Source organism: Leucoraja erinacea, chromosome 12 (genome assembly GCF_028641065.1).
Source record: "Leucoraja erinacea ecotype New England chromosome 12, Leri_hhj_1, whole genome shotgun sequence".
Lineage (NCBI taxonomy): Eukaryota > Metazoa > Chordata > Chondrichthyes > Rajiformes > Rajidae > Leucoraja > Leucoraja erinaceus.
In genome coordinates, this window is record NC_073388.1 from 53,473,023 (window position 1) to 53,498,650 (window position 25,628).

The following is a 25,628-nucleotide window of genomic DNA, read 5'->3' on the forward strand; positions in this document are numbered from 1 at the left end:
TAGACACTAGCATTTTTAAATCTCACTCCACCAGGGCTGCAGCTACATCGGCAGCTATGAAGTTGGATGTTCCTATGGACCAAATCCTCAAGACAGCAGGATGGTCAACGGAGAAAACTTTCCAACAATTTTATAACAAACCAGTCATTGAACCTGGAACATTTGCAGAAACAATTTTAAGTTCTGTAATATAATTTTACCCCATAAATAGGGGCTATAATTTGGTGTTAATATATTTATCGTTGGGTTTTCAATATCGTATTGATGTCTAATGATGTTAACACTATTCTCCCCATAATCAAGGCAGATGTGATGCATGGACTCGTTTCCACGGCATGAAATCACAGAGCTTTAAAATCTTCACGTAGTCACTCACGTGACTCCGAAGTACAATAGTAAGATTAAACGAGAACTTACCAGTTTGAAGTTTGATTGTTATTTTATGAGGAGTTACGTTGAGGGATTACGTGCCCTCCACTCCCACCCTTGATCATATACTCAACTGGTATATCTTCTCTAATCTTACTATGTTTAGTCATTACAGTTATCTGTGATTTCACACCGCTGCTTTGAAGAATGACACGCATGCGTCCTGGTGGGGTTCTTCACGTAATCCCTCAACGTTACTCCTCATAAAATAACGATCAAACTTCAAACTGGTAAGTTCTCGTTTAATCTTACTATCATAATTTGGGGACGCAAGAGCCTGCAGATGCTGGGATCTGACGGGAAAACTGACGCTGGAGGATCTTAACAGGTCAGGCAGCATCTGTGGAGGCAAAGAGATGGTCGACGATTATAGAATCTGATATGAAAGGAAGTTAGTGAGTGGAATGAGGTAAGGGAGAGGTGCTGGACAAAGGGGAACCAGTGGGGGGAGGGTGACCAAGTGGGTAGAGTGTGGGCGAAAGACAGAGAGAATCAGATAGAGAACATGAAAGATCCTGGGAAACAGGGTTGGAATGGGTTGTAAAGGAGGGTGAGTGTAAGAGGATCTGGATAGAGCAGGTGGAGGGAGCAAGGGACAGAGGAGGTGCAGGTTACCTGAAATCAGAGGATTATCATTTTATTTGTCAGTGTTAATGCCATTCCTATATACAAAGACCCAAATAAAACAAAATGCCATTTTTATCTGAGGATGGACACAAAAAGCTGGAGTAACTCAGTGGGTCAGACAGCATCTCTGTAGAAAAGGAATAGGTGACGTTTCGGATCAAGACCCTCAGAAACATCACCTATTCCTTCTCTCCAGAGATGCTGACCCGATGAGTTACTCCAGCATTTTGTGTCTATCTTCGGTTTAAACCAACATCTGCAGCTCCTTCCTGCCATTTTTGTTTGGGAAACTGTTCTAATAGGTAGAACATAGTCCTGTGGACTGTTGGAAGCTTTGAATCTTTTGAAGAATAGATATTCAGACTCAAGATGTCTGTGTCACCTATTAGATACCTTTTGTTAACTGGCGAGATCAAACTTTTTTATTCTAGCAATAATTAGCAGCATATTTTAGTTATATTTTGTTGTTTAGAAACATAGAAACATAGAAAATAGGTGTAGGAGGAGGCCATTCGGCCCTTCGAGCCAGCACCGCCATTCATTGTAATCATGGCTGATCGTCCCCTATCAATAACCCGTGCCTGCCTTCTCCCCATATCCCTTGACTCCACTAGCCGCGAGAGCTCTATCTAACTTTTTCTATGGAAGATGTGTTTAAAATTTTTCTCCAAGATTATTTCAAAGTTCTAGCCCTAGTTTATCAATGACTCTAATGCTATTAAGAATAACTTTTTGCAATGTCCTTCTTAATCAGCTGATAAGCTCACAATAGGTCGATGAAGATTAAGGTTGTCATCTGTAAAGCTTTCACTGTTCTGTGAGAGCATCGGTTGTGTTTGTCCTTCAGATTCTCACACCTGCAAGAAAGGAGAAAAAGAGGTTTGTCCACCAGTTTAGTATTTAACTGTCCCACAAATGTTTACTGTTTTCCAATGTGCTATTATTCACATAACAAATAGAAACGGGAGCAATTAACTGATGGTTTGTATATCCACAGCATTCACTGTTGTCATACAAGAAACACAGCAACTTGATTTTGTGTGCAGTAAGATTCTATAAACAGCAGTAACATAAATAATCAGAGGATCTGCTTAAGGTTTTTGGATAGAGGTTAAATATTACCATTAACCATATACAAGATACAAGATAGATACAAGATACATTTAATTGTCATTTGGACCCCTTGAGGTCCAAACGAAATGCCGTTTCTGCAGCCATACATTACAAACACATAGACCCAAGACACAACATAATTTACATAAACATCCATCACATTGCTGTGATGGAAGGCCAAATAAACTTATCTCTCCACTGCACTCCTCCCCCCCCCCCCCCCCCATGTCAGAGTCAAAGTCAAAGCCCCCCGGCTGGCGATGGCGATTGTCCCGCGGCCATTAAAGCCACGCCGGGTGATGCAAGGTCGCACACCGGGTCTTGGTGTTAGAGCCCCCGGTGTGCGCTCGCAGAGTCCCGCGGCCATTCCAAGCCGCGCGGGGCAGTGATGTTAGGCCCCGCTCCAGGAGCTCTTCGACCCCGCAACTCGGGCGGGAGAAGTCGCCGTTGCGAGAGCCCTGAAAAGCGGTCTCCCTCCAGGGAGCCGCGGGCTCCCGGTGCCGCCGTCCACAGACCTGCCGTTGGAGCCTCCGACTCTCCGGTCGGGCCGCAGCAGCAGCAGCAGCAGCAGCAGCAGCAGCGCTCCTCCACCGCTCCACCCGCTCCGGACTCGGCCAGCCCCGCGACGGTGATGGTGAGTCGTAGCACCAGAGTCCCCGGTCTCCCGGTCTCTTCCTGTTGGAGGCCGCTCCTCGTTGCGGCCCCAACGACAATGGAAACCCGACGAGAAAAGGTCGGGTCTCCAGTGCAGGGAGAGATTTAAAAAGTCCCCCCCCCCCCCCCCCCCCCCCCCCCCCCCCCCCCCCCCCCCCCCCCCCCCCCCCCACACACACACCCCAACAAAACAAATAACAAAAACTACATAGAAATACAGACAGAAAATAATAAAACGCGGACAGACTGCAGAGGCCGCTGCTGACTAGAGTCGCGCCGCCCACCTATATAACCATTACAGCACGGAAACAGGCCATCTCGGCCCTACAAGTCCGTGCCGAACAACTTTTTTCCCTTAGTCCCACCTGCTTGCACTCATACCATAACCCTCCATTCTCTTCTCATCCATATGCCTATCCAATTTATTTTTAAATGATACCAACGAACCTGCCGCCACCACTTCCACTGGAAGCTCATTCCACACCACTACCACTCTCTGAGTAAAGAAGTTCCCCCTCATGTTACCCCTAAACTTCTGTCCCTTAATTCTGAAGTCATGTCCTCTTGTTTGAATCTTCCCTATTCTCAAAGGGAAAAGCTTGTCCACATCAACTCTGTCTATCCCTCTCATCATTTTAAAGACCTCTATCAAGTCCCCCTTTAACCTTCTGCGCTCCAGAGAATAAAGACCTAACTTATTCAACCTATCTCTGTAACTTAGTTGTTGAAACCCAGGCAACATTCTAGTAAATCTCCTCTGTACTCTCTCTATTTTGTTGACATCCTTCCTATAATTGGGCGACCAAAATTGTACACCATACTCCAGATTTGGTCTCACCAATGCCTTGTACAATTTTAACATTACATCCCAGCTTCTATACTCAATGCTCTGATTTATAAAGGTTAGCATACCAAAAGCTTACTTTACCACCCTATCTATATGAGATTCCACCTTCAAGGAACTATGCACGGTTAGACAGACACGGAGAGAACATCATTACTATTCTTTGAATTATATTGTGGGATCACTTAGAATCATCGAGTCAGTGATCTTCATTGTAAGAAGGAACTGCAGATGCTGGTTTAAACCGAAGATAGACACAAAAAGCCGGAGTAACTCAGCGGGACAGGCAGCATCTCTGGAGAGAAGGAATGGGTGTCGTCTCGACCCGAAACGTTGGAATTCTTTGAGGACGTAAATAGCAGGATAGACAAAGGAGAGTTGGTGGATTTACCTGAATTTTCAGAAGGCCTTTGATAAAGTGATGTACCCGATGCTGCTAAAGAAGATGGGAGCCTATGATATCAAAAGGCAGATACCAGCATGTATAGCAGGTTGGCTGGATGGTAGAAGACAGAGAGTGGCAATAAAGGGGGCTTTTTCTGGTTGGCTGCCAGTGACTAGCGGAGTTCCGCAGGGGTCGATGCTGAGGCCGCTACTCTTCACGTTGTATATCAATGATTTGGATGAGGGGATTGAAAGCTTTGTGGCCGAGTTTGCGGATGATACGAAGATAGGTGGAAGGGCTGGTAGTGTAGAGAAAGCAGGGACTCTGCAGAAAGTCTTGGACAGGTTGGGAGAACTCGGCAGGACAGGCAGCATCTCTGGAAAGAAGGAATAGGTGACGTTTTGGGTCGAGACCCATTTCCCTGACTAGTCTGAAGAAGGGTCTCGACCCGAAACATCACCCGTTTCTTCTCTCCAGAGAGTTACTCCTGCATTTTATGTCTATTCACACAGGTTCACAAGTTATAGGAGTAGAGTTAGGCCTTTCGGCCCATCGAGTCTACTCCGCCATTCAATCATGACTGATCTCTGCCTTCTAATCCCATTTTGTTGCCTTCGCCCTGTAACCCTTGACACCCATTCTAATCAAGAGTTTGTCTATCTCTGCCTTAAAAATATCCACAGGCTTGGCCTCCACAGTCCTCTGTGGCAATAAATTCCACAGATTAACTATCTAACTAACTAACTAACTATTAACTAACTAAACCAGCATCTGCAGTTCCTTCTACACATTCAGGTAAACCAGTTTTTACCTGTACTAAATTATTAAAAACGGAATAATCTGACAAATCTGCTTGAGCAGCTCAGCCAGCATTGGGAACAGAGATACAGAGTTGGCATTTCAGATTAAAGACCATTCAGCAGAATTAGCCAAGAAGAAAAAAAGTTTAAAGTTGTGGAGAGGGTGAGGGAGGAATGGATTGGGAAAAGTAATATCTCTGATAGAATGACGCAGGGTTGCCATAGGGAAAAGCTGCAGATGTGATTTTTTGTTTGACAAGTTTTATGAGGCTAGTTAACTCTGTTTCTCCTTCCACAGTTGCTGCCTGACCTGCTTAATGTTTCCAGTCTTTTCTGTTTGTATTTCAGGCTTACAGCAACTGCATTTTAAAAAAGATATCCCTCACACACAACGCCTTCTTAGTACTCTCTCATACATAAATTATTATTACAGGGGGAAAGCTGGGCCTTTCTGGTCAGGATTCTGAAATTGATCCTTGCCAAGCCCAAACAAGGATGGACAATAAATGTATTACTTGGTACGGTTGTCAATGTCTCAGGCCTGACCAGTAGCCCTGGCCACTCCCTATTCTCCCCACTCCCATCGGGCAAATGGTACAGAAATGTGAAAACGCACACCTCCAGATTCAGGGACAGTTGGCGGTCACGGTGGTGCAGAGGTAGAGTTGCTGCCTTACAGCGAATGCAGCGCCGGAGACCCGGGTTCGATCCCAACTACGGGTGCAGTCTGTACGCAGTTTGTACGTTCTCCCCGTGGCCTGCGTGGGTTTTCTCCGAGATCTTTGGTTTCCTCCCACCCTCCAAAGGCGTACAGGTTTGTAGGTTAATTGGCTTGGTAAATGTAAAAATTGTCCCTAAGCGAGTGTAGGATGGTGTTAATGTGCGGGGATCGCTGGTCGGTGCAGACCCAGTGGGCCGAAGGGCCTGTTTACGCACTGTATCTCTAAACTAAACAAAAAACAAAAAAAGTTTCTTCCCAGCTGTTACAAGGCAACTGAACCATGCTACCACAACTAGAGAGCAGTCCTGAGCTACTATTCTACCGCATTGGAAACACACAGACTATCTTTGATTGGACTTTACTGGCTTGATCTTGCACTGAACGTCATTCACATGATTCCCTTTATTGTGTATCTGTACACTGTGGATGACTTGATTGTAAACATGTTTTGTCTTTCCGCTGACTGGTTAGCACGCAACAAAAGCTTTTCACTGTACACATTACAATCAACTAAACTCAAACTCAAAATCGCATCTAGAGAGAATTTTGAACAAGCCCAATGATGAAGGATCAATGATGGAGGAATCAGAACTCTTCAGCCCTGTAACCATTTCCCAGTTCAAACCTCCCTATTCCCCATAATAATTTCAACCAAATCCAAACAAATAAAATAGATGGGATAGCTCTTTTGTCATGGACCAAAATATACACAAAGTATTGAAGCTTTTACATTTGTGGAAAAAATGTACCTGGACTTCCTCCTTTTGCCGTTTTAATGCTTTCATCTTTTTGTATCGGGCCATTTCTTCCATCTGTAAACCGTGTGTAGTTTGCCTAAAGAAAAGCATTTTTAGTTGAGATGAGATGTCGCAGGTCTTAGAGGTGTGAAATGATAGCAATTTGTAACCCAGACATTAACAGCACGGAGGAGGCCAATTGACCCATCATGTTCATTTAGACACAGGAGTCTTTCCTTCTTCACTGTAAACCATTGTCAATTTTATATCATCTGCAAATAGCTAAATAATGTTTTCATATTGAAATTCCAGTCTTTGATAAATATGACAAAAAGCAAGCAAATCAGCACTGAGCTCTGAGGAATCCCACTTGAGCAGCTAAAAGCCACCGGAACACAATCACAAAACCAATTTTGGATTCAAATTACTCTTCTTTCCATTCCAGAAGACTCCTAATTAGTCTGTTGTGGTGACTTTGTCAAGTTGTCCTTGTTGAAATATCTGTAAAGTGCATCAAACAACTTCGCTCAGTCTGCCTGGCCCTCCTGGTTTCCAAACACTTTAATTCCCCTTCCAATTCCCACACTGACCCTGTCCCTGGCCTCCTCCACTGTCAGAGCGAGGCCAAATGCAAATTGGAGGAACAGAACCTCATATTTCACTTGGGCAGCTTACAACCCAGCGGTATGATTTCTCAAAATTCAAGTAACCCTTGCAACCCTCTCTCCATCCCCCCCCCCCCTTCCCCACCCAAGTCATTGTTGTATCTTCAAAGTCATTGAGTCTCATTGGCTGTATATCGTATTCACCCAGAACACAGCTAACAATGGCCTGTTTCCTTTATCATTGTTAATTTTTTGCATATCTTTCATTCATGTGTTCTATATCATTCTATATCACCATCTATATCTCTCGTTTCCCTTTCCCTGACTCTCAGTCTGAAGAAGGGTCTCGACCCAAAACATCACCTATTCCTTTTCTGCAGACATGCTGTCTGACCCGCTGAGTTACTCCAGCTTTTTGTGTCTATCTTTCGTTTAAACCAGCATCTGCAGTTCCTTCCTACAAATAAAAACCCCTCATCAACTCTCCTTGTTATCTCATTCAAAATCTAAATCCAGTTAGGCAGACATTACCTCTTTAACAAGTCCATGCTGCCTGTTCATAGCCATGTCTCTTTAAACAATGACTTGTAGGATCCTTCAGGTATTTTCCCTGAGTATTTCCCCAACTACTACGACTAGATATTTAATTCATTAGTTAAAGATGATTGTGTGGGAGTGGCGGCGCCTAACGGCAGCGGCTCGACTACAGTCGTCTGTCTTTTTTTATTTTTTGTCTTGTTAAATGTATGTCTTTGAGTCAGTTTTTTTTTTACCTGTGTATATGTGGGGGGTGGTGGGGGCTGTGGGGGAAACCGTTTTAAATCTCTTCCCTGTGCGGGGACCCGACTATTCCCTGTCGGGTCTCGGATGTCGTTGGGCCTAACATCGTGGAGCCGGCGGCGACCTCCAGCCGGGACTAACCTGAGGGCTCCAGTTGCAGAGCCTGCGGAACTGACATCGCGGAGCTGGCCAACTTCGGAGCGGGAAGAGCCGTGGTGGCGTGCGGCTGCGACCTGACTTTTGGAGTTCGGAGGCACCGGCCGCAGACCCGGTGGACGGGAACATCGGGAGCTCGCAGGTCCCTGGTGGGAGACCGCTTTTCCGAGCTCCGCAACGGCGACTTCTCCCGCTGGAATCGCGGGTTTGAAGGACATGGAGCCGGGGCCTAACATCACCCGGCATGGCTTAAACGGCCTCAGGACTTACCATCGCCCGCCGGGGGCTTTAACATCGGAGCCCCAGTTCGCCTCGACACTGCAGTTGGACTGCTGGACCACGGGAGAAGGAACAAAGGGAAGAGATAAAGACTTTACCTTCCATCACAGTGAGGAAATGTTGGAGACTCACTGTGATGGATGTTTATGTAAACTATGTTAAGTGTGGGTCTTGGGTTGTTTTGTAATTGTAAAAAAGCTGTAGAAATGGAATTTTGTTCAAACCCAGGTTTGAATGACAATAAATAGCATTCTATTCTATTCTATTCTAGTCTAAACGACAATCAGAACTGTGTCTCAACCCAAAAAGTCACCCATTCCTTCTCTCCAGAGATGCTGCCCGTCCCGCTGAGTTACTCCAGCATTTTGTGTCCATCTTCGGTTTAAACCAACATCTGCAGTTCCTTCCTACACATCAGAACCGTCACTATTGCTCACTATTTTAGTTGTTAAGCAGCTCTATCATTACTTACCCGGGCTTCAGTTCCGGAGGCTTTGGTAAAGGCTTGGTAAAACCAGTTTTCCCCACCAGCCAGTAGGTCTCGTCAAAGTCCGTGCCCTTTCAGGAAAGGAGAATGAAACCCTCTGTTATATTTTCAGTCCCAATGACTACAAAGTGATGGAACCTTACTGGGAACTAGAGGTGGGAACAGAGTGCGTACCTTCAGATCCGACTTATTCCTCAGTTCCACCATGTAACCCTCATTCAGACTTAAAAGAATTTTAACAGTCGTATGATTGACATGAATGCGATAAGCTATGAAAAAAAAAAGAAAGTCATGCAGCATTTTTTTAAAGCATTGTATTTAACTGCGGTATCCTTACACCTAACTAGCTTCACCACACCCCTGTCCTTCACACATCCTCTTTGTTGGAACTACATCCAACACATCAATCACAATAGAGAAAGCAAGGCCGTATCTTCCCTTTGTTTTAGTTTATCTCCCATTGAGGCTGCGTTGTGCTTAATGCACCTGCACTATCTCACAAAGGATGTTGTGTCCATTTCATGATGGTAACTATTGCTAGTGCCAACAACACACACAATTCTATTAACATCTGCTACGCTACTGAGCTGCTTCCCAGGGGGGCGGGAGTGGCAGACGTCTCCCAGGAGACAGCGAAGAAGCGGGGTGGTGGATCCCCACCACCAGACTCTGGGTCAGCGCCACGGAGGCGGTCGTCGAGGAGGTCGATGAGGGTGCTGGTGGACGAGGTCGGGGGTCGTTGAGGCCGGTGGCCGTTGAGGTCAGTGGTTGAGGTTAAGGAAGGTGCCAACAGTCGAGGACGGGCCACGTGGGTGCCATGGAGGAGGCGGCTGAAACGGTTTCCCCCTTACCCCCCCACGCAAAACACACAAAGAAACATTAAAAACATACATTAAAACATACTAAAAAAAAAAAAAAGTTGAATAAACTAACGCGCTGCTGACAGGGCTGCCGCCATTGCAGCACCCCCACCGATTTACATAAGTTGTAAACGGCACATGAAATCAGCAATTTCCTGCTCTGTTAATCAGTCATTCAAAGTTGGTCACTCACGTTTTCCTGTAGATTCCATTTGTGAGGCTGTAGTGACGGTTTCTCCAAAAAGACAATAGCGTGGCATGGTTAGACCAACGACGCCTGCAACTGATGGGCCTGCAACAGTGAATAGGTCATCATATCTTCAGTAAATACAATGGAGATGAAGTTCAACTTTTGAAGCTGTTTTATATAAATGCTCAGGACAATAAGTTCAGGTTCAGATAAATAAATAAAATTGTCTCCAGTCTGAACCTGAAACGTCACCTATCTATTTTTCCAGAGATGCTGCTTGACCTGCTGAGTTTCCCCAGCATTTGTTGTGCATCTTTGGTATATGTAGCATCTACAGTCCTTTCTAATCTGTTAAAGCATTACTTGAAGGTGCTTTTAACTACACGAACTGTAGAATTTCGAGCTTGTAAATGTCACGGAATCCATAAAAACTGTTTTTAAAAGCATTTTTATGAAGAAGGGTTTGCACTGTTTTATTATTCAGTAGTTTATTTTTACATTGCTTTTACAGGATCATACCAAGGATGCCACATCAAAATATCATGCTGGGAAAATGTTAAGGTCAATGTACTATATTTTATTCCAGATCTATTTCTGCGATTGCCTTACAAGACACAGGGGCAGCACAGTGGTGCAACGGTAGAGTTGCTGCCTTACAGCAGCAGAGACCCAGGTTCGATCCTGACTATGGGTACTGTCAGTGCGGAGTTTGTATGTTCTTCCTGTGACTTGCGTGAATTTTCCCCGCTGCTCCGGTCTCCACCCACACTCGTAACATTGTACAGGTTTGTAGGTTAATTGACTTTGATAAATTATTTAAATTATCTCTGGTGTGTAGGATTGTGTTAGTGTATGGGGGTCATAGAAACATAGATAGAAACATAGAAAATAGGTGCAGGAGTTGGCCATTCAGCCCTTCGAGCCTGCACCGCCATTCAATATGATCATGACTGATCATCCAACTCAGTATCCTGTACCTGCCTTCTCTCCATACCCCCTGATCCCTTTAGCCACAAGGGCCACATCTAACTCCCTCTTAAATATAGCCAATGAACTGGCCTCAACTACCTTCTGTGGCAGGGAGTTCCAGAGATTCACCACTCTCTGTGTGAAAAATGTTTTTCTCATCTCGGTCCTAAAGGATTTCCCCTTTATCCTTAAACTGTGACCCTTTGTCCTGGACTTCCCCAACATCGGGAACAATCTTCCTGCATCTAGCCTGTTCAACCCCTTAAGAATTTTGTTTCTATAAGAAGTTTCTATAAGATCCCCCCTCAATCTTCTGAATTCTAGCGAGTACAAGCCGAGTCTATCCAGTCTTTCTTCATATGAAAGTCCTGACATCCCAGGAATCAGTCTGGTGAACCTTCTCTGTACTCCCTCTATGGCAAGAATGTCTTTCCTCAGATTTGGAGACCAAAACTGTACGCAATACTCCAGGTGTGGTCTCACCAAGACCCTGTACAACTGCAGTAGAATCTCCCTGCTCCTATACTCAAATCCTTTTGCTATGAATGCCAACATACCATTCGCTTTCTTCACTGCCTGCTGCACCTGCATGCCTGCATGCATTGCTGGTTGGCACAGGCATGGTGGGCTAAGGAGCTTGTTTCCCTACTGTATCTCTAAACTAAATAAAGTAAACAGACTATAAACAATGTCTGTTTTTTTGCTGTCGTGAAACTACAAGGCTTTGAGGAAGTGCAGCAAATGGAAAGCCTGTAACATGAAAAATGGTAAAAAAAAATGAATTCACTTCCTCATTTACCTTGCAGTAATGGAACACATCTAAACTGCGCAGACCAACTAGCTGCCGTTTTTGCGGACATCTTTAACCTCTCATTACTGAAGTCTGAGGTACCCACCTGCTTTAAAAGGGCTTCAGTAATAAGGATGCCCAAGAAGAGAATGGTGCCTCAATGACTACTGATTGCTGGCACTAATGTCCGCGGTGATGAAATGCTTTGAAAGGTTGGTTATGGCGTATATCAACTCCTACCTCAACAAGAACCTGGACCCCCTATAAGTTGCACACTGCCACAATAGATTATGCGATCTCGCTGGCTCTCCATTCTGCCCTAGACCACTTAGATTAAAAAAACACATACATCAGGCTGTTGTTCATAGACTACAACTCAGCGTTTAACACCATCATCTCCTCCAAACTTGTTAGCAAGCTCAGGAACAGGGTCTCTGTGCATCACTCCTCGACTTCCTCATTAACAGAACACAATCGGTACAAATTGGCAACATTTCCTTCTCTGTAGCCATCAGCACAGGGGCAAGTCAAGGCTGTAATCTCAGCCCCATGCTATACACTCTATACTCATGACTGTGCAGCAGGACACAGTTCCAACTTCATTTGTAAATTTGCTGACAACACCGCTGTTGTTGGATGAATTATGGATAATTATGAGTCAGAGTACAGGAGGGAGATAGATCGTCTGAATGAATGGTGCCAGGACAACAACTTTGCTCTCAACATCAGTATAACCAATATTATCTAAATGGTGGCCGATTGGGAAGGGGGGAGATGCAGCGAGACCTGGGTGTCATGGTACACCAGTCATTGAAGGTAGGCATGCAGGTGCAGCAGGCAGTAAAGAAAGCGAATGGTATGTTAGCTTTCATTGCAAAAGGATTTGAGTATAGGAGCAGGGAGGTTCTACTGCAGTTGTACAGGGTCTTGGTGAGACCACACCTGGAGTATTGCGTACAGTTTTGGTCTCCAAATCTGAGGAAGGACATTATTGCCATAGAGGGAGTGCAGAGACGGTTCACCAGACTGATTCCTGGGATGTCAGGACTGTCTTATGAAGAAAGACTGGATAGACTTGGTTTATACTCTCTAGAATTTAGAAGATTGAGAGGGGATCTTATAGAAATTTACAAAATTCTTAAGGGGTTGGACATGCTAGATGCTGGATGATTGTTCTCGATGTTGGGGAAGTCCAGGACAAGGGGTCACAGCTTAAGGATAAGGGGGAAATCCTTTAAAACCGAGATGAGAAGAACTTTTTTTCACACAGAGAGTGGTGAATCTCTGGAACTCTCTGCCACAGAGGGTAGTTGAGGCCAGTTCATTGGCTATATTTAAGAGGGAGTTAGATGTGGCCCTTGTGGCTAAGGGGATCAGGGGGTATGAGAGAAGGCAGGTACGGGATACTGAGTTGGATGATCAGCCATGATCATATTGAATGGCGGTGCAGGCTCGAAGGGCCGAATGGCCTACTCCTGCACCTAATTTCTATGTTTCTATGTTTCTATAACCAAGGAACTGATTATTGGTTTTCGAAGAGGAAGACCAAAGATCCACAAATCTGTCATCATCAACGGGTCGAGATGGAGAGTGTCAATAACGCCAGGCTCCTGCCGTGTACATCGCTATAAATCTGTCCTGGACCCAGCTCATTGATGCAATCATCAAGAAAGCATATCAGCTCCTTCCTGAGAAGATTGAGGAGATTCAGTAGTCGATAAATGCTCGCTTGAACTTCTACAGATGTACAGTTAAGAGCATAATGACTGGTTACATCACGGACTGGTTCGGCAAGTCGAATGCCCAGTATTGAAGGAGATTACAAAAAGTGGTGGACACTGCCCGGTCCATCATGGGTACAGACCCTCCCACCATCAAAGGGGTCTACAGGAGGTGTTGTATCAAAAAGACAGCCACCATCATCAAGGTCCCCACCACACACTCATTTCACTCCTGCCATCAGGAAGAAGTTTTAGGAGTCTTAAAACTCTAATGTCCAGGCTCATGAACAGCTTCTTCCCAAAGACCCTCTGTTTTTCAGTTTTTGTTTTGTATATATTTTTCATTCTGAATGTAGTTTTTTATTTTTGAAACAAAATCAATATCTTTTAAAAGCCACAATTGCACCCGGTTTTTCCACTTCCTCTGGCACCGCATTCGATAGACCTATGTTGAAAAAGTTGCCCCACAGATCCCTTTAAAATCTTTCCCCTCACACCTTAAACCTATGCCCTCATGTTAGACTCCCCTATCCCGAGGAAAAGACTGTGGCAATTCACCTGGTCTATGTCCCTCATGATTTTACAAACCTAGATAAAGTTACCACTTAGCCTCCCTAGCTCTACGGAAAAATGCCTAGCCGACCCAGCCTCTCCTGACAACTTAACCTCTCCAGTCCCAGTGAGATCCTCGTAAATCTTTTTTACACTATTTCCAGTTTAATGACATCCTTCAAGGACAACCAAAACTGTACACATGACTCCAAATGTGGCCTTCCCAATGTTGCGTACAGCTGTAAAACGATGTCCCAACTCCGGTGTCGAATATCCTGATCTGTGAAGGTAAGCATGTCAAATGTCCTCTTCACCACCCTGTCCACCTGTGTCATCATTTTCATTAAAATATGTACCATGCTCCTAAGATCTCCGCGTTCTATCACAATTCACAGGGCCCTACCATTAACTATGCAACTCCTGCTCCGGCTAGTCATACCAAATTGCAACACCTATATTTATTTGATTTAAACTCCATCTGCCATTCCTAGCCCTCTGGTCCAGTTGACCAGGATCCATTCTAATCATAGATAACCTCCTCATTGTCCATAATACCCAGAACTGTAGTGTCAGATTCAAACCTACGAAATATGTCGCCTATATCCTCATCCAATTTGTTATAGCAAATGGGGTACAAGAGTGGACCTAGCTAGCACCAATCCCTGTGACACACCATATGTTATTGGCCTCCACCCGCTACAACCCTCTACCACAACCTCTATCTCCTGCTGTCCTCAATGTTGTGTCCAATTGGCAAGTTCGCCCCAGGTTCCCATGTAATCTAACCTCCCAACGTACCATGGCGGTACCTTGTCAAAAGCCTTGCTAAAGTCCATGGTGTCAACATCTACTGTACTACCTTCATTTGTCCTCATGGACACCTCTTCAAGATTGTTTGTTCATTTTCAATTTTTGTGTTATCACTTTGGATTATTCTGCACAGTAGGGACAATTTAGCAAGAATTAGAATCGCACTAACAGTGTGCATAGTGCAGAACATTGGAGCAATTACATGATGGTTCTACAGTCATCTAAATGTTTAGAGAGAATAAAGTAGATTGCAGAGCGGTAGAGTTGTTGCCTTACAGCGCTTGCAGCGCCAGAAACCCGGGTTCGATCCTGACTACGGGTGCTGTCTGTACGGAGTTTGTACATTCTCCCCGTGACCATGTGGGCTTCCTCCGAGATCTTCTCCCACACTCCAAAGATATACAGGTTTGTAGGTTAATTAGCTTGGCATATATGTCTCTCGTGTAGGATAGTATAGTGGCAATGCGCGGGGATCGCTGGTCGGTCCGCACCCGTTGAGCCTGTTTCCACATTGTATCTCTAAACTAAACTAAACACAAACTGCTGCTTGCAAAAGTGGACTTGCAACATGCATATGGGACATCATGGAATGTTTATTTCAGGTCGGCAGCTCGACTCGCGTCGCAGCGCCCTCTGCAGTCTGGCCGTCGCAGCTCGTTTGAATGTTTTTATTTTAGTCTGTGTGTGTGTGTGTTTGTGTTGTGGTTGTTTGTGTGTTTGTGTGTGTGTGTGTGTTTGTGTGTGTGTGTGTGTGTGTGTGTGTGTGTGTGTGTGTGTGTGTGGGGGGGGGGGGCGGGCGGTGGGGGAAACTTTTAAAAATCTATCCCCTGCACGGAGAACCCGACCTTTTCCCTGTTGGGTCTCCGTTGTCGTTGGGGCCGAGCACCGTGGAGCGGCCTCCAGCAGGAGCGACCTGGGGCTCCAGTCGCGGAGCTGCGGAGCTACTCACCATTGCGGAGCTGGCCGAGTTCGGAGCGGGAGGAGTGGTGGTGGCGCGCTGCTGCGACCCGACCCCGGGGATTCGGAGGCTCCAACCGCAGGTCTGGTGGACAGGAACACCGGGAGCCCGCGGGTCCCTGCTGGGAGACCGCTTTTCGGGGCTTCCGCAACGGCGACTTCACCCGCCCGAGTTGCGGGGTTGAAGAGCACCTGGAGCGGGGCCTGACATCACCGCACCGCGCGGCTTGGAATGGCTGCAGGACTTTGCTAGCGCCCGCCGGGGGCTCCAACAACAAGACCTGGAGCGTGGCCTTGCATCACCCGGCGCGGCGTAAATGGCCGCGGGACAATTACCATCGCCCGCCGGGGGCTTTGACTTTGACTCTGACATCGGGAGGGGAATGGGAAGTGCAGGGGAGAGATACGTCTTTGCCTTCCATCACAGCGAGGAGGAGATGCGCTGTGATGGATGTCTGTGTAAATTGTGTTGTGTCTTGGGTCTTTTTTTGTGTGTATGACTGCAGAAACAACATTTCGTTTGAACCTCAATGGGGTTCAAATGACAAATAAATTGTATTGACAAAAATAAATGACAAATAAATTGTATTGTATTGTAGGTCTTTCCCAATGTGCCCCAGCAGCAGGTGGCTTACCTGAATGCAGTCCTATCCTTATTCTGACTGGCACGTCTGGCATGTGCCTCATTTTAAAGGTGCCGACTGCGCTGAGGATATCCAGAGACATATTTGCAATCTCAGCTGCATGCCTGTTACCATTCTGCTTTGGAATGCCAGAGACAACCATGTATGCATCGCCAATCGTTTCTACCTGCCGGCCATATGCAAAGATGTTAGCATTTTTATATTTAACCCTGAAATCTTTCAATCCTGGCCTTCATAATACTGTAAGTAATAACCAAGTTGAACAGATATTTATACCAATCTATGAATAATTCAATCCAATTGTTTTTAATTTCCCATGTTTACTGATCCTGATTGTGCAGCAAAGGGTAGTGTAGAAACGGAGATGATTTTCTTCACTTTTGCATTGTTTTGGCTGATGTCCTGACTAATATGTAATTAACTGGAGATCACATAGCAAGCACACTCTGCCACTTCCAATCTAACAATACTATAACAACATTTAAAAGACATTTGGACAGGGACATAAGTAGAAAAGGGTTTGGCAGAAATGGGCCAAATATGGGCAGGTGGGACTAGTGTAGATGGGGCATTTTGGTTGTCATGGGCAAGTTGGCTCAAAAGGCCTGTGTTCATATTGTGTAACTCTATATCAGTCTCAGATAGAAAACTAATCTGTTTCTATGGATCTCATCACCAATCCAACTCTACAATAGTTATATTATTTATCAATCAGGTGTATCTCATCTGAGAGATTGAAAAATAACTTATTACTGGGGAGAGTTGTGTTCATCCATGTTAAAGCTCTCTGTCCCTGGATGAAGTATCCATTATTACACCATTCTTTAAATTGCACGTATTATTCTAACTGTTTATTCATCTCATGTAACTTCCAGCGATTGGAAAAGATGGGTTCAGAGAAATAAAAGATTTTGTTTCGATTGCACTAGTATATTCATCTGAAGTTTGGCCATGCTGTTTCGCCCCGATTAATTGGCTCTTTTGTAATTGTGCAGAATTCCATTATTGTCGTTGTTCCGTTCCATGAGAAACACAAGAATGGGAATAGGATTTCTGATCACTCAATTAGATCAAAGATTTAATCCCATCTTTGCTTTGCTTCACTCCATATTAAGGGAAAGGAGTCACAGTGGTGCATCTCCACAACTGCTACTTCACAACTCTAATGAACTGGTTTCAATGCTTTCCTCAGTGCTGTCTGCGTGGAGTTTGCATGTTCTCTCAGCGACAGCATGGGTTTTCCTTGGCGTTCCGCTTTCCTCACATCCCAAAGACATGAGGGTTGGTAGGTTACTGGGCAACTGTAAATTTCCCCCCGTGTGGGGTTAGAATCTGAGGAGGGTTGATGGGAATGTGACACGAATAAAACTGGATGAATGAAGAATTAATGTACGTGGGTGCTTCAAAGCTGTCTTGGACTTAGTGGGGTGAAGGACCTGCTTCTGTGCTCCATGAATCTGTATCCTTTGTATTTCTACCAAACCAAAATGCCAGTCTCAAAAAAATTGATTAGCTTAGCAAACATGGCCTATTTTGAGCACAAGGAACTGTAAGGTGAAGAAGGGAAGGAACCCAGTTGAATGGTTCAGACTTCTCAATAGCTTCTTTATGGGGGATAACAGGAGGATGAGATACTGGAATCTGGAGTGAAAACAAACTGCTAGAGGAGCTCATGGGCTCAGGCAGAAACTGTGGAGGGAAATAGACACACAACGTATCAGATTGGGACCCACGATGTCTTTCAGAACGAGAGGGAAGATCATCTAAGGCAGCACGCTGGCGCAGCGATAGAGCTTCTACCTAACAGCGCCAGAGACCCGGGTTTGTTCCTGGCTACGGGTGCTGTCTGTACGGAGTTTGTACATTCTCCCCGTGACCTGCTTGGGCTTTCTCCAAAATCTTCGGTTTCCTCCCACACTCCAAAGACGTACAGATTTGTTGGTTAATAGGCCTGGTATAAAATGTTAAAAATTGTCCCTAGTGTGTGTAGGTTAGTGGTAATGTGCTGAGATCGCTGAAGGGCCTGTTTTAGTGCTGTATCTCTGAACTAAACTAAATTAAATCTCTTTCAGATGAATACTGATACCTCCTGTCAATGAGTCCACCATTGTTATGATGTCATGATGTGTCGTGTAGCAGCCAGCCAAGAGCTACATTCTATCGTCACACTCTCAATATCTTGTTGTTATGTGTTTTCCTCACTGATGGTTGCACAACACATTTACACTTGCCTGACCTCCTTAAGGGCCTGTCCCGCTTGGGCGTCATTTGCGTGTCAGGCAGGTGGCGCGTGAAGATTTTGTGAATCCCAAAATCCTGGGGGCGCCGCACGGGACCGCGCGTCACTGTCACTGCGCGTATGATGACGTAAGCAGTGATGCGTGGCGTGCATCGTGACGCGTAAATGATGTCGCGTAAATGACGTGCAAATGACGCCCAAGTGGGACAGGCCCTTTACAAAAGACAGGGTTTATGCAATAGGGTTGAGCAAGGTCAATTTTAAGATCTTTATCTCCCAGTGGTTCACAACAAATCAACATTAGTCTTCACTTCTGGTGAAGCAACACAGGTCAGAATGTGAAGATCTTGCTAGAGGTTGTGCAGATTCATGTAAAACCACATCTTTCCATCAATTTCTATGCTCATAATCTGACAATCTCCTCTATTCCTGGTACACTTGGTACAAAACCGCATAACATATTGAATGGCAATGATAGCTGGAGAGAGATTGACAGTGCTACTGGAAACATTGCGAGATTGTTAACCGATAGATAAACAACAATCTTAATTGATAACTGCTGCTCCGTTTACTTGCCTTATAGACGTCATGATTTTCCAGAACTGCGTCAAAAAGCGTATAGAGGTCATTCAGCAGGTCGACCACTTCGATGGGCTCACTCATTGCTGATATTGTTGTGAAACCTACAATGTCACTGAAATACAGGGTCACCTGGTCGAAGTATTCAGGCTCAACAGTACAGCCTGTCTTCAGGGACTCTGAAACGGATCTAACATTGAGGTGCCTCATTGTTTATTTATTTAATTATTTATTTAATTATTTATTTCAAACAGAATAAAAGAATAAAAAGCAAGTGTGAAACAACATACGTAAAACAAAAAAACAAAACAAGAATATTTATAAAGTGTCATAAACAATATCTATAAATAAATTAAATTGTATGTGTCCGAAAAGGAGCAGGAAGAAGTCAAAGCTTATTAATTCCCACCCCTTATTCAACTGCTTGTAATTATCTTATACAAATTTAGCAGCTATATGTACACCATATGTACACCAGCAGTTATATGTACACCAAATTATTTACATTTATACACAAATATTTACAGCCATACAAAAAAAGAGAGTGAAAAAAGAAAAAAGAAAAGAAAAAACCCTCATATACTATACAGTATCTTAGTCATATATACAACCCATCACCCTATAATCACCATTCCCAATACAATCAGTATAACAAAGATCCCACTCAAAATCACCTATCCTCATTCCAATATCCTTTTAAAAAAGTGTTTTTGTACATCTTTTTAAACTGAAATATGTTTGTGCTAAGTTTTATCGCCTGTTCCAGACCATTCCACAAATTCACACCACAGATTGCTATGCACATACTTTTAAGAGTTGTTCTGACATTGAGTTTTTTTAAATTATGTTTCCCTCTCAAATTATACCCGCCCTCTTTCCATAAACAGTTTTTGTATATTTCCCGGAAGTAAATTATTTCTTGCTTTGTACATGATTTGTGCAGTCTTAAATTTAACCAGATCGGTGAACTTCAGTGTATGTGACTTTAAGAATAATAAATTGGTATGTTCAAGATATCCAATGTTATTGATAATTCTTATTGCTCGTTTTTGTAATATGCATAACGGCTGTAGGTTGGTTTTGTAGGTGTTACCCCATATCTCCACACAGTAACTCAGATATGGCAATATGAGTGTATTATACAGAGTATGTAATGATTTGTGGTCCAGAATGTGTCTTGATTTTCCCAATATTACTATAGACTTTGCCAGTTTTGCTTTGACATGGTTTATATGTGGTTTCCAGCAGGTTTTGTTACAAAGCTTCTTTCCAGAAATGCAAAGCTGACAATTTTCTAACACAGGTAGTTTGCATGATGACTTACAATATAGGGAATCTGGATCTAGGGCTTTATCAGGCCATGGAATTCACATGCTTACTAAAGAAAAAACAACTTGAATAATGTAAGATAGACATAATCAGTTACAATATATTGGTGGCTTCCTCTGACAAAATTCATAAGATCACAGAAGCAATTATAAGTAAACACCAAGGCCACATTGGGGAAATAAAACAAAATGTCTCAGGTCACTACAATACTGTAAATAACCATGTACCATCAGAGTTAGACAGGTACATGAATAGGACAGGTTTGGAGAGATATGGATGGAGAGATATGGACCAAATGCGGACAGGTTGGACTAGTGTAGCTGTTACATGGTGGTCCATGTGGGTCAGTTGGGGCGAAGGCCTATTTCCACACTGTATGAGTCGATGAAAGATGGCATTATATTGATGAGCATGTGAGAGCACGTGCAGGTAAGGGAAATGTCTGAGGAGTGCATGCGCTGATTTATGCTTTACCTGGATGAATTTTAATGTTCACCAATGCAAAATAATCCAAATGTAGACACTGAATATGAGTGTCAGCCTTCTCGAGGATAGTGACCAGTTGCAGAGTGACTGTGCCTATATTTTCCCACACCAGTGTGCATCAGGCATCCTGTGCTACACCAGAGCTGCATGGTTGCGTAATGGTAGAGTTGCTGCCTTACAGCAACAGAGTCTCGGGTTTGATCCTGACTACGGGTGCTGTCTCGACAGAGTTAGTACGTCCTCCCTGCGACTGTGTCGGTTTTCCCCGGGTGCTCCGATTTCCTTCAACACTCCAAAGTCATGCAGGTTTGTAGGTTTAATTGCTGTTTTATAAAATTTCCCCTAGTGTGTGGGATAGAACTAGTGTATGGGTGATCGCTGGCCGGCGTGGACTTGATGGGCCGAAGAGCCTGTTTCCACACTGTATCTCTCAAGTCTAAAATATAGTTCGCAGTGAAACCTTTTATTTTTCGCACACTGCCTGCTGCTTAGTTCAAGGGTGTCACTGCTGTGGATGTGGACCAACTAATTCAGCAGCAGGAGGACAAGGCACTCACGACTATTCTCGGCTTTAGGCAACATCCTATAGATTCGGCCTCCCCAGGATTGAATGGAGTGAGAACTTTGCCTAATTGTCTCTCCTCCCTGTAAGGATACACTAAAAACAATTAAGGTTCCCACACGCAAATAGGACTGGTTAATGAAGAGCAGGCCAGGGATCAAAATCACACATCACATCATGAGGTCATAAGGGCCTGCCCCACTTGGGCGACATTTGCGCGTCATTTAACGCACGGTGCGTGGTGACGTAGGCAGTGACGCGCAGTTGCGCATAACGCCCCAGGATTTCGGGATTCATAAAATCTTCGCACGCAAATTACGCCAAAGTGGGACAGACCCTATAATCCTAAACCACTTCTAGAACTTGTAAAGGAACAATGAGAAAGTTGAGGTCAGTGTAGAAAGCACCACCAACATTTGCAATAAATACATAGCACTTTGAAAATAAGTAACACCAAAGACTATACTCACTGAGGTAGCATCTGGGTCAGAAGTTTCTCTGTTTTCTGTTTCTCTATCTCCAACTCCTCTGTTCTCTCTCTTATCAAATCTTCTAAATTACTGGAATATTGTTCAAGCATTCTCAGCATAGAGTCAATTATATTTGTCTTCCTGCCTTTGTTAATGTTTCTGAACTGTAGAAGCAAATATTGGTGTGTGATGATAGATTATTCAACATTGGCCATCTAACGAGATTAATATCCAAAGAGAAAGAGTGGTGATAGAATTGAACAGGGTTTCAACAATTGAAATAATTCTAACTTAAAGCAAAACCTGTTACAGTGGCGTAGCAATAGAGTTGCTACCTTACACCGTCAGAGATACGGGTTCGATCCTGACTATGGGTACTGTCTGTATGGCGTTTGTACGTTCCCCCCGTGACCTGCGTGGGTTTTCTCTGAGATCTTTGGTTTCCTCACACACTCAAAAGAAGTACAGGTTGTTATGTTAATTGGCTTTGTATAAGTGTAAAATTATCGCGAGTGTGTGTAAGATAATGTTAATGTGCGTGGATCGCTGGACGGCGCGAACATCGATGGGCTGACGGGCCTGTTTCCACATTGTATCTCTAAAATATTTCTAAACTAAACTAAACTAAACTAAACTAAACTAAACCTACAACAAGGTAAATGATTAAAATCTTACATTATCAAAGACTTCATCAAAGGATGGTCTTCTTTCAGGTAATTCATTCCAGCACTGCCTCATGATGTGAATACACTCCATAGGTGCTTGGTCCGAGGTGATAATGGGTCTGAGCAATGGAGGTGGCTTTTTTATAATCTGGATAATTTCTGCAAATGGAATTGATCATTTTATTAAGTTTATCACATTGTATTTTAAAGAAAAGCATGTTCTTCTCTTCTGAACTAATTAAATGCCTGAGTAAACTTGCCTAGTAAACAAAGAAGAGGAAAATAACACTAAAGGGCCTGTCCCACTGTACGAGGTAATTCAAACGTTCTCCCGAGTTTTCCCCTGATTCGAACGAAGAGAATGTCAGTAGCGGATCCGTAGGAGTTCGTGGCTGGCTCGTAGCGGCTCGTACGAGTAAAAAGTAACCATTTTTTTCATCACGAGTATTTTTTTACTCGTGGACATTTTTCACAGTGTTGAAAAGACGTCACGAGTTTACCGGATTTTCCGAGTACCTACCGTTAGAATTACGAGCCGCTACGAGACATCCACGGACCCGCTACGGACATTCTCCAAGTTCGAATCAGGGGAAAACTCGGGAGAACTCTTGAATTACCTCATACAGTGGGACAGACCCCTAATGCTGGAAATAGATTTTGGTTTTGAAAGCTGCAGCACTTGAACAGTCACTTTGGCATCAATAGAAGGTTAAAATACAAGGTAATTTAGATCAGAACTGAAAGTTAATAAAGCAAAGGGCTAGAATGGAAGTGTAGGTTCTTGTTGGATTGAAGTGTTTAATTGGAAAATTCCAAAGTCGGCATTTTTAATTAGCATCATGAACATTTCAATAGGTTCCAACGTGTGGTTAATTAAGCACTTTGCAAATATTGTAGGAAACGTCAGAGCACAGTGATAATTTCTTAAAATATTGAAATCTATAAAGATACTAGTAATATAATCACTCACAGTCCACTGGCCCATTGAAATCATAGCAGTTGAATTCTTAGCTCAGATCTAATGAGGCACCGATTTTTTTAATGCTTGCCAGTGTGTGGTGAGTAAGTCTTTAGTTCAGTTTATTTTAGAGATACATTTATACCAAGCCAATTAACCTACAAACGTACGTCTTTCGAGAGTAGGTGGAAACCGAAGTCCTTGGAGAAAACCCACGCGGTCACTGGGAGAATGTACATACAGACAGCGCCCGTAGTCGGAGTCGAACCCGGGTCTCTGGCGCTGCAAGCGCTGTAAGGCAGCTTGAATCTTTGTGCTTTGCAACCAGATTCCATCGTCGGTGAAACTGATTGTAATCCTTTACATCGGCTGATGGATCAGGGAACAAATGAGGAAAAACCTTTTTCCCCAGGGAGTGCTTATGGTCTGGAATCCAAATCCCCCCCTAGGAGTGGTGAAAGCAGCATCAATCAGTGGCCTGAGGTGGGAATTCGGTGGGGTGGAGGGAGATTAATTTGCAGCCCTCTGGAGAAGGAACAAGGCAATGGGAATTGATTTACTAGGAACAGCAAGACATTTGATGGGAAGAACAATCTTCTATTTTACTGTAATAATTCTGATGTTAGATTTGCACTGTAAATACATATGGCCCAATGTTTCGGGTCAATGACCATTCTCTTGTTTAATCCGCAGTCATTGGTCTGGATTGTTAATTCTCTGCCCCTGGATGCCGCCTGACTTGTAATTCCAACATTTTCTGTTTAAACTCTCACTTACTCAGCGATATTCAGGCCTATTGTAATATATGGAAACAAGCTACGGAGGCACGCAACAAAAGATTGTCACTGTACCTCAGTAATAAACTAAAAATGAAACAGGGACTGAACAAGGACCTGCAGATGCTGGTAAACGATAAAACGATATGATGATAAAACCTCACGAATCGACACACCTTTTAAAATTCCCCTTTAGAATTGCTACAGAAAAATTTAAATGTCTGGGTATTAAAATTACCAGAAAATATAAAGCTTTATTCAATGCAAGCTATATGCCCTTACTTATTAAATTAAATGCTTTGACTACATTTTGGAAAACTACCCATGTCTTTAATAGGCAGGATAAATGCCAGAAAAATGATTTTTTTGCCACAAATCTTATATTTATTTCAATCAATATCAATATATTTACCAATTTTTTTTAAAAAATCTCGACTGATATCACAAATTTCATATGGGACTATAAATCCCAAAGAATTCAAAGAAGACACTTGTGTAAACCCAAAGAATTCGGAGGACTGACACTACCCAATTTTTTGTACTATTACTGGGCAACGAATATCAAAAATGTAATTTACTTGTTGGACAATTCTGCCCAACAGGTAGATTGGATAGTAATGGAGAGAGAGGATTGCTCTCCTTTTAATATAGGAGCGATCCTTCTTTCACCAATAAAATTGAATAATACAATATACAAGAAAAATCCAATTATACGAACTTGGAAACAAATAAAATTAACTTTCAAATTAAGAAACCGATCGCTTCTCTCTCCTATTGTTAATAATCCATCGTTTAAACCATCTATTATCGACAAAACGCCTACACATTGGGAAAGAATAGGAATTAAAACGTTTGGAGATATATATGAAATGGGAAATCTTTTAACATTGCAACAACTACAACTTAAATACAACCTGAAAAGTAATCAATACTTTAAATACCTTCAAATTTGCGACTACTTGAAAAAACATACACAAGAACATAAAACTTCGACTTTAGATATATTAGATGAAGCTATGAACAGAAAGGCGGACTCAACAAATTTAATATCATATTTGTATAATATCATTTTAAACATAGAGATACCACCGTCTGATGCAATTTGAAGAGATTGGGAACAAGAATTATCTATAAATATCTCGAAAGACAGATGGGATAAATATTTGCTACATGTACACAAATGTTCGATTAATGTAAGACATACCTTAATTCAATTCAAAATTCTACACAGATTATATTACTCGAAAACTAAATTGAATAAAATGTTTCCAAATATGTCTCCCATCTGCGACAAATGCTCATCTCAAGATGCAACTGTAGCACACTCTTTTGTCTTTTGCATAAAACTTCAGAAATTTTCGAAATGTTTATAAAAATACTAAAAATAAAACTGAACCCCACGCAGAACTGATTATCTTTGGAACAATGGAGGTCGGCCCTGAGCTGACTTCATT

At 43.3% G+C, this 25,628-nt stretch overlaps 1 protein-coding gene across 1 annotated transcript in view; it reads right to left on the reverse strand.

Moving 5' to 3' along the window:
* Window positions 1-4,536: 4,536 nt before the first annotated feature.
* LOC129702378 (retinal guanylyl cyclase 2-like) overlaps window positions 4,537-25,628 on the reverse strand; it is a 57,273-nt gene continuing 36,181 nt past the window's right edge. Inside the window, exons 11-18 of the mRNA XM_055644149.1 lie at window positions 22,451-22,599; window positions 21,776-21,939; window positions 18,926-19,118; window positions 16,102-16,276; window positions 9,671-9,769; window positions 8,792-8,886; window positions 8,603-8,688; window positions 4,537-6,407 (exon numbers count right to left, since the gene is read on the reverse strand). Of these exons, the coding sequence (XP_055500124.1) occupies window positions 6,221-6,407; window positions 8,603-8,688; window positions 8,792-8,886; window positions 9,671-9,769; window positions 16,102-16,276; window positions 18,926-19,118; window positions 21,776-21,939; window positions 22,451-22,599 (1,148 nt within the window). The 3' untranslated portion in view covers window positions 4,537-6,220. The remainder of the gene's footprint in view (window positions 6,408-8,602; window positions 8,689-8,791; window positions 8,887-9,670; window positions 9,770-16,101; window positions 16,277-18,925; window positions 19,119-21,775; window positions 21,940-22,450; window positions 22,600-25,628) is intronic.